General features: G+C 33.5%; 1 protein-coding gene across 1 annotated transcript in view; it reads right to left on the bottom strand.

The window, feature by feature from the left end:
- Positions 1 to 10,380, bottom strand: part of LOC145292051 (dynein axonemal heavy chain 5-like) — a 579,775-nt gene that overhangs the window by 192,936 nt on the left and 376,459 nt on the right. The window contains exons 55-56 of the mRNA XM_080138079.1: positions 4,046 to 4,194; positions 538 to 692 (exon numbers count right to left, since the gene is read on the bottom strand). Of these exons, the coding sequence (XP_079994205.1) occupies positions 538 to 692; positions 4,046 to 4,194 (304 nt within the window). The remainder of the gene's footprint in view (positions 1 to 537; positions 693 to 4,045; positions 4,195 to 10,380) is intronic.

Below are 10,380 nucleotides of genomic sequence, written 5' to 3'. Positions count from 1 at the left end.
AGCTACACTAATGAGCCGTAAGTATGGCGAAACACATGTCCGTAGATACCTGTTTTATAAGTAAATTAAACGAATATATATATATATATATATATATATATATATATATATATATATATATATATATATATACAAGTGAACTAAGTATGATATCTATGCCTAAATCAAAACGTACATTCCATGAACAAAGCTTCTTTCTGAGAACTGCACGCCTATGGAATTCTCTTCAGTTTGCCTGTTTTCCACCTGACTAAACTTGGATGTCTTCAAGTCCAACATAAACAAATTCCCCCTTATCACATCTCCAATACCAACTATTACTACGATTACAAATTCCCCCTTATCACATCTCCAATACCAACTATTACTACGATATTATCCCATTAATTATTGTACACACAATAACCCTTATCCTCGAGTGGCTTCCTGGCCTTGATAAGTGGTGATCCCCCATGTAAAAATAAATAAATAAATAAAAATATAATTTATAAAAAAATGGTGATTATGCAATGATGAAATTAACACCGAGAATATTACCTTGTTAAAGTAATTTGAAAAATATCATAGCCTGCGATGAATGAGGCTAATCGTGTCAGGCTTTGTTTACCAGAACCTCCAACTCCCACCAGAAGGGCGTGCCCTTTCGTTGTACGAATAACACGAGATATTTTTACAAGATGAGTCATGGCATCCTACAACAAAAAGCAATAAAATGTTTCATATTAATAGTCGTTTGAGCCGAACTAAGTAATTATAAAAAATAAATTGCATCATAGTACGTTATTATATTGCTAATAACTCGGTACAACAATAACATGAAAATTGGCCATTCAAAAGCAGTTTGATTTGTCAGCTTAACTGTAATTTGTATTTAACTATGAAAATCCGACAAGATAGCTTTATATGTTAGAAATACTAAAGCCAAATTCAAAATTAAAGGACCGTTTTCATCATTCACATTTAATCAGCTTGTTCCTTGTTTTGTAAAAATGTACCAGTTTTAGTGTTTTAATCTTATGCCCAAAATAATGTAAAATGCACCGGCATTTAAAAATGTTGGGAAATGAAATTACTGCACTAACCCCAGCCGGGTTTAACCAGCTTTCTTCGAGGGAGGAAGTTCAATTTGAGTATGAAATTTACAAGTGGTTCCCAGTCGCATGTATATCCCCGTTAGGGGGGGGGGAATGACGATATACTCCTACATACAGCACCTGGAATTCCGGCATTTCAATACATCAAGTTTTAAATATAAATAAGAAAGATGACAATAATTTGTTGAATAATGCACTTAATGGAAGTTTCTATTGAAAAATATTCCTTGTTGATATTTCAAAGAATACTTTTCAATAGAAACTTTCAGTAAGTACATTGTTTGATAGTATATCAATTATTTCTAGCATTTCTATTCATATTTAAGACTTTAGAGGTAACGGTGGTTAGTGACACGGGTATTCCAAGTTCGAATCCAGTTCGTTCCACAAAATCACTTTCACTTAGCATGTTAGTAACTTTTACGTGTTCCTCCGATTTCTAGAAAGGATTATGACAAAAAAAATCGCAGGGAAACCAATGCCAACAATAGGATATTCGGATTAATACGATATGATGATAATTTAAGATTTGGTGTATTAAAATAAATAGCAATGAATGACTAGTTGAACATACTAAGCTAATGTTTTATTTTGGACTTTCTATGCATGCCCACATCTTCTTATCTCTTTCCATGGTATACAAGAATATGACCAATTCAAAAAATGGTTAATCAGAAATTTTTAGTAGGTATCCGATTTTATTTGTGTGTGATATCAGCCTCCAAATCAATTTTCACACGATTTAAATAACTAAATATGCAGGTTTTGAACAAATTCTTGTCATCTGGTGCTAATTGGGTTACGATGAGGATTTCTTGGGTTTCAATTATTTACGAAAGCGCATTTTTACCTAAATGCGAGCTGGGAATATCGCTAAAACCAAAACAAACAACATTTAAGTAAATCGCGATGTATCCAGACAATTGGCGAGATGGGTCAGAGGTAAGGGCTTAGGCTCATTACCGTGGGGTCCCGATTTCGAATCTCACTATATTCAGCCACTCTGATGAGTCGTAGACGACGAAACACGTGTCAGTGGATAATTTCATTTTAAAAATAATATATATACCGTTCCCCATGTGGGGGTACCAAATTTGTTAAAGGGAAAATTATTCCCAGCTCGCATTTAGGTAAAAATGCGCTTTCGTAAATAATTGAATTCATTCAAAACATATCGCTAAAACCAAAACAAACAACATTTAAGTAAATCGCGATATATCCAGTTGGCGAGATGGGTTAGAGGTAAAGACTTAGGCTCATTACCGTGTGGTTCCGATTTCGAATCTCACTATATTCAGCCACTCTGATGAGTTGTAGACGACGAAACGCGTGTCAGTGGATAATTACATTTTAAAAATAATATATATCTATCTATCTAATTATCTCTCTCTCTCTCTCTCTCTCTCTCTCTCTCTATATATATATATATATATATATATATATATGTTACAGGAAAAAGGGCTGTCCCTTTCCATGTAAATAAGAAGAACCTTAGATAAGTGAAAATGAGATCAGGATAAGCCTAGCGCTGGTCCTTGTAAGCAAAGTTAAGAAATAGAATGTTAGAAATCGGAATGTTAAAAAGGCCTATTGTTAAATTTTTTTATAACTAGTTCGATATTGTTTATATTGTACAAAGAATTGATTGTTCGTTCTTTTATGAAAACTGAATTAAAAATGTCAGCTAAAAAGAATGAATAATACAAATTAAAAATGTATTGTTAAAAAATAGGTTAGGCTAAAAAATATGTTAGTTGAGAATTCTTTGTTGTCAAAAGTGGTTTTGGAAAACGTGTGCGTAGCCACGTGAATTGGTTACGTTTTGGAACCACACTTCTGACGTCATAGCAAAAAGGGGGTTCTCAATATAGGAGCTAGAGTTAATCAGATCACAGTAGTTGATGCAGAACAGTTGAGTCTGCTAGTCAGTCAGAAAGAGAGTTGGAGTCAGAGTCCTTTGGAAGCGAAGGCAAGAACATTAAACTATGTAGATCCCAAATGTGAATTCCTGACGTTATCATCATTCGACCGGTCCAATGAAATAAAGAATCACCATCGATATTTGTAACTGTTTGTCTTCGTGTCGTCATTCCACAAAAGGTAATGTGCGAAACATCTTATTAGAAACATTGCGTAACTCTCCCAAAAATATGTATCTCTACTCCCCCTCTCTAATATGTGTTATAAGAAATATAAGAACTGATGAATAAATATCCCCCCTCATCGTTGTTATATATATGTCGCCGCCGTCTCTCTTCAATATAAATATGCCCATCATATCGCTTTTAATATGAACTGAGCGACATCCTTTAATATGAAACCTCCCAAATGCAACATACATATATATAAAAAGAATTCTTCTGATTGCGTGTATATTTAATTTTTGTTTTTCTAATCGTTTTTGTGTCAAAATAAAATAATGTATGTTCCATATGTACCTCGAATATTTTCGATTTATCATCAAATCATATTCAGGTGACAGTTACAGGAGAAACGTTACCAATTTAATGTCTATAACGTCAAAAGTAGCGTCATATAAATTGTATTACATAAAATGGTGTTATTCTTTTCCTGTGTAATGTTTTCAATTACTGGTTATTGGGTTTGATTAAAAATAGCTTTGTATATTCTTTTTTTTTTTAATTAAAAAAACTACTTATTAATATTATTTTTTTATTATTATTATTTATAATTATTTCCATATTGTATTTAATTCTATACTAGGTCTGCTTTGGTAGCCATTGTCATTCAACTTATGGGCTGTTTCTTTGGTGAATTTTACTCTCCATCGTTTATTCTGTTCGAAATGATGTACATAAAAAGATCAAATGTAACATCGGGAGGAACGGTGCGAAAATAATAACCAAGATGAGGATAGTAGTCTGAAAACTTTAAATAAAAGAAATAATCAATCCTCATCCTCAAAAATACTAAAACAAAAATGTACTTACATTGAAAAATACAAGGTCCATCACGGATCCTCTGATTGCTTCATTGTATTGCAACATAAACATGTTTAGTCTTTGCGCCAAGTGTTCCAGCGATGGAATAGCTTCGTAAATTTTAGGAGTCTCCAATTCAACTTCATTATCTTCCTCTCCTACAAATTGAAAAAAAAAGTAATTGAGTATCTAAATGTTCCAATGTTTTTACACAATATATAATTTATACTCATCATAAGACCAAACATTGATGTTATTTTTTTTTCCTTTCCCTTTTGCAAAACTCAGTCATGTTCCGTAAAGTCAAAAACAAAAGCAACAATTTTTCCCTACAAAACAAACCAACCAAACCAAACTAAACCAAACCAAGCACCATGAATAAATATTTGAAAATATAAAAGAACTTAAAGCATAAAATTTCTTCCAAAATTACTAAACTTGGCATTAAAGAAACTGAAAAAAGTTGATATGCCATAAAACAAAACTTCCAAAATAAATATTTAAAGATATAAAGAATTTGAAGCATGACAAGTTTTTCCAAAACAACGAAACGAAACCAAAATAAGATTTATTTTCTTCGTTGAAACCAATATGCAGGGTATCCCCCACGCCCACCCCCAAAATAAATAAACGCCACTAATGAAATCATTAATAAAATGCTCAATCCTTTCTGAAATCTAAGCAAATCTGGCATTGTTCACATAAGAAATGTTGCTAGTCTATTTCTACTTATTTATTTCCATGGAACTTACTCATAGTGAGCTTTAATCTCTGCTCCTTCTTTAGTGGGCATTCGCAACAAGATCTTGTTTGACTACCACAACTGCAATGAATTTTTTTCTTGCATTCGTACACACGATTTTGTATGCAATGTGGTGCCCTTTTCCCTTATCTGAAATCTATTTCCCACAGAAAAGATGTTGCAAGCCTGTCTCTGTTCTATCGTTATTTTCATGGCAAATGTTCGACTGAACTCCAACCTATGGTCCCCACTTGCCAAACTTTCACAAAAAACACTCTACTAGCTACAACCACTATGAAGAATTTCTCCTACTCTCTATCTCTATATAACACAAATTCCATGAATAAAGCTCCTTTCTCAGAACTACCTGTCTGTGGAAAATTGTTCCGCTGGCCTGCTTCCCGGTTGAATACAACAAAGTTGTCTTCAAATTCAATGCAAACAAGTTCTTGTTGAACTGTCCCTATAAATAATCAAATTCTACCCAATTCACACCATTATTGATTACTAAACTATCACCTTATATTCATTAATCCTTATCCTCGAATGGCCTTCGGGCATTGATAAGTGATGACACCCAAGTAAAAAAATAAAAAAATATGATTATGCTAGTCTTTGAAAGACATGTTGAAGATGAAAGAAAACGAAGGACTGAATAAAGTATAAAACGGTGATGTACAATCACGAGGGGAAGACAATTGATTTTTTGCAGTCGAGGTATAAGGGAGAACTGATCAACCTAAAGAAAAAAAAAAACCTATACTCCAAACGATCCTTAACTGATTCCAATCAAAGATAGACTTTAAGACACAATAAAAAAATAAATAAATTTACTTTGCTTCAACAATATTTACTTACTTTTTTCATTGAGAAATCGGATATGTGTTGTAAGGGATACTATCATCGACAACATAACCGGTAAACAGGGTTCAAATCTTGTCAGATCTGTTACACACTAATTTCTATATTACTAGCGGGGGTACCTGGCGTCGCCCGGATGTTTGGAGGTGTGTGTTGAGCACAAAAAAAATGTTAGTAGGTAGGCTCGAACCTGTGACGAACCCGTGACGTGAAGGCGGAAAAGAAAGTGAAAGAAAACCTGACATCTTACCGCTATGCTACGACGCAAGAGGAAGCAAAAAGCGTTCAAATTTATCGATTTTATTCAAAACGTTGACTTGCTAAGTGAATGAGTTCACTCAGGCGCAAAAATGAACGTTGGCCGAAGGCCGGTTCAGCTGTCCACCGTTTCGTTTATTTGTTTCCCAATGATGTTGGGGAAACCAAACTTCCACCAAAAAGGGGGAACTCTCAAATGAATAGCAATTGTCTGATATGAAGGGTTTTCCCATCATTGCTCACAGCTAATTGCTTTCAAGGCGTCCTAGCATTAAAGGCCGTTGACGGCTTTGCTTCCATGAGTTTCGCTTTATTTATACGAAAAAGACCAACAAACACGTGAAAGCATGAATTTTATAAAAGTCAATTAAAAGAAATGTAGAGAGGACGTCCGTTTTCAAGTCGTAGATATTATGATCTAGAGAGTATATAAAAAGTTGTAAAAAATAGTAACCTTCTCGAGACCCTCCCTCATTTCCGAAAGACGCCTTTCTTGGACATACAAAAATGTGCACAGCCGTTTTGCCTTTTATATATAGAGATTTCCATGGAAGGTGCTCGAATAAGCGTTCATCAATATATGATATCGCCTTATAAGACATTAAAATCAAGAAATCGTTTTTTGCCACCGGATAAAAAAATACTTAGTTCAATGCACATTATTCCATGAGCCCATTAGTTTTCGAGAAAAAGTGGAACTTATTTCAGACAGCAAATAATTTTTCTTTTTTCCTTTGCGTATCTAACATTAATTGGAGTTTCCGATAGTGTGTTTTTCCCCCCAATGAAATTGTTATCCATATGTACAGCATGGCACACTTAAAAGTAGCCCGACATATCTAATCTTTCTCTTATCGACCAACTGACACCACAAGACAAAATGCAATTCTTTTTCCAACAAGATGGCGCTACATACCACACGTCTCACAGATCATTGACACAAGTTCATGAAACGTTTACAGAAGAGAGAGCAATAAGCAAAGGGTTATGACCACCGCGTTCCTCCGACTTGTGATCATGTGATTTTTAACTTTGGGGGACTTTAAAACAAACAAAAAGTTTATTCAAATAATCCTCACAATCTAGACCAACTAAAGGAGAACATCACCAATGTTATCAGGAGAATCACCGGAGAAGATCTACAGGCAATATCGGCAAACGTTGTTAAATGTAACCAGAAATGCAAAGATGTCAATGGGGAGAACTTCCAGCATCTTTTATAACACTACAGGTAATTTAAACAATAAAAAAATCTTCCTCCTCTCTACTACATTTTCTGGGTTACTTTTAAATGGGAGAGATTGCCTATCCGCAGGGTACAACATATCCTTATCCTTAAATGGCTTTTGGCCTTAATAAATGCTGATTCATTAGTATAAAAAGGTTTTGGGTTTTACCTCAGTAGAATTTTTAAGAACAATATTAATATTGTAAAAATAATAGCATGATAAGATTGGATTGTAATAATAATAATAATAATAATAATAATAATAATAATAATAATAATAATAACAACTAGTGGGACCTGTGAAAATTCCACAGGGGACTCATTCATATGTAATATATTGATGTTGGCATTCTGTAGATGGTCAGTGTAAGTGGAGACGCTCTGATATTATTGTAGCTTTTTATTAAAATAGCAAAAGCATTTATCTAAGCCAGGGGTCACCAAACTATGGCCCGCGGGCCGAATCCGGCCCGCGACGTCAGTTCACCAGGCCTGTCGACGTTGAACTGACGTCGCTTCCTCGGCTCGTGGAAGCTCCGCCTACGCTCTGACGTCACCATGGTTTCCATCGCTTTAAGACCTTTTTGAGAAGGTTGTTTATCTTAAAAAAATAGATTTGCCAATGATGTTTAAAAAAAAAGATTCTTGCAATTTTTCATCGACTTATTCATTTATCTCAAAGGTGTGCAAAGTTCAATCAAAAAAATGGGATATTTGAAAATTTTTTAAAAATAATAGAAATATCATTCTTAACTAAATTTCTTAGAAAAGACATACCAACATCAAACTGAAAAACTTTTTATTTTACTTATGAAAGAACTAAGTGGAAAAAATTTAGAAATACTATTCACAACTTTCGACCTTTTTCCACTGAACCACTACCATCTCGGAATGGTAAATGTAAAATGATTGATATTTATTAATTTTCTCGCTTGAGTAGTTTGGCTCTTTGTCTACTAAGTGTCAGAGTACAGAGCGATCAAACACAGTACAAGGCCTGCCGACCAATTTTACCCCCCTCACGGCAGGGAGGTAAGGATTTTAAAAATGAGTCAATTTTGACTGTTTTTATATTGTCTTCAAACAAGGTGAAACATCTTAATTTTGTATGATTAAAGTTTCTAGGTGAAAATAACCCAGTAAATCACCAAATGATAATCAAATTAAAATTTTTTGGATAAATAGATATAATATTATAGAATTAATAATAGTACAAATATCTTATACTTATATTTTTTTAAATTCTCGCTCAGAGTTTTTCTGTTGGGTCTCGCCTGACGAAAGGATCTTGCGTCATCGCTAATTGTAATTCTAATAATAAAATAAAAATTAAATCTTTGTCGGATTGTAATTGAGTTAATTAATTCTATATAGCTGTTTTTCGTTGTCTTAAAAAATTTATGGTTAGGGTACTTTTCGCCAAAACTTATAAATAATTTATTTGGAGCTAAGTTAAGGAATTTAATGGTGTTTTTTTAAGCATATTTTTGATAAATGTTTATTAAAGACACAAAATATAAATTTACTTAAAGTAAATTTTGTACCTTCTCTGTTACTGAAAATCGACTAAAGCAAAATAGACTATATTATGATTGTGCATCCTTTTTTGAATCTAAGATAATAATACAAAAATTTTCTTGAAGTTTTAAAATTTAATGATCACAGTAAAAATTATTATTTCCCCATATTTTTTTTAATTTAAAAAAAATGTTCAGGCATGATTATTTATTAATTTCATTGATAAGATGCTTAAACAAATAAATTCTATGATTTTTCAGATAAAATAATCTTGTTATAGATCTCTTCAAGGTGCACAGGTCAATTTCAATATGTCATGTTCTGCATTCTATTCCATGGGACTGGTATTCAATTATTTTTGGCAGATATATTAATATTTCTTTTAATCAATTAGCAAATTTTAATGTGATTATATAAGTTCAGAAAATTTTTGAAAAGGGAAACGTTTTGCTCCTGACTCTGATTTCGTTTTCAGCATATCAAAAACTTTTATCAACCCTGGCAAAGATTTGTTTTAATTTATTATTAGAATTACTTAATTTTTATCTATTTACTGTTATTCAAAAGTCCTTTAAAGGATCCAAAAATTATATTCATAATACTTATATTCAATTTTTTAAAAAAATAAGGGATTGAATTGATAAGTTGACTGTCATTTGGTGATTTATTGGATTACTTTCAACTATATGTCTATATACAAAATATATATATATGTCTTATACAAAATTAAGATGTTTCAACTTGTTTGAAGACAATATAAAAGCAGTCAAAATTGACTCATTTTTAAAATCCTTACCCCCCTGCCGTAAGGAGTGTAAAACTGGTCGGCAGGCCTTGTACTGTGTTTGATCGCGCTGTACTCTAAGACTTAGTAGACAAAGAGCCAAACTACTCAAGCGCCCAAATTAATTCAATTTCTTTTTCATTTTCAGATCCTGTTTTCTTCACCCTTCATTATGGTTTCTAAGAAAAGAAAAGTGGACGCCGAGTGTCGCGTTTTCTATGAAGAATGGGGAGTAAAGTACTTCTTTGTTGAAACAAAGGACCAGAAAGCTAGTTGCGTGATATGTAGCGAAAGTGTTGCCGTTTTGAAAGAGTACAATATTCGGCGTCACTATGAAACAAAACATCTATCAACATATTCAAAGTTTTCTGGAAAGTTACGCTCTGAGAAATATGAGTCCATGAAACGTGGTTTAGCAACTCAAAGAAACCTCTTCACGAGAAAGTTTGCTGAAAATGAATCTGTCACTCGTACAAGTTACAAAATAGTGCATAAGATGGCAGACCGAGGAAAACCGTTTACTGATGGCAACTTCATCAAAGCGTGTATGATGGAAGCAGGAAATGACTTGTGTCATGAGAAAGCCGATTTGTTTGGAAGTATCAGCCTTTCGACAAGTTCAGTTGTGCGGAGAACAGAAGAACTTGGAGAGAACATAGAGCTACAGATACGTGAGAAAGCTAGGAACTTCTTGTGGTATTCTCTGGCGCTGGATGAGTCCACTGATCTCTCGAGTACATCACAACTTCTCGTGTTCATTCGTGGTGTCAATTCGGACTTTTAGATAACAGAAGAGTTGGCATCCGTTTGCAGCATGCATGGAACAACAACTGGAAAAGACATTTTCATGGAAGTGCAGAAAACTTTGCAAGACTATAACCTTCAGTGAAATCAGCTTCGAGGTGTAACAGTTGATGGAGGTAAAAACATGGCTGGAGGGAGGAAGGGTCTGG

This window comes from Euprymna scolopes, chromosome 13, assembly GCF_053919585.1.
Source record: "Euprymna scolopes isolate OS-2025 chromosome 13, ASM5391958v1, whole genome shotgun sequence".
Taxonomy (NCBI): domain Eukaryota; kingdom Metazoa; phylum Mollusca; class Cephalopoda; order Sepiida; family Sepiolidae; genus Euprymna; species Euprymna scolopes.
Note: the sequence above shows the minus strand (reverse complement) of the source record. Positions and strands in the feature narration are given on the sequence as shown.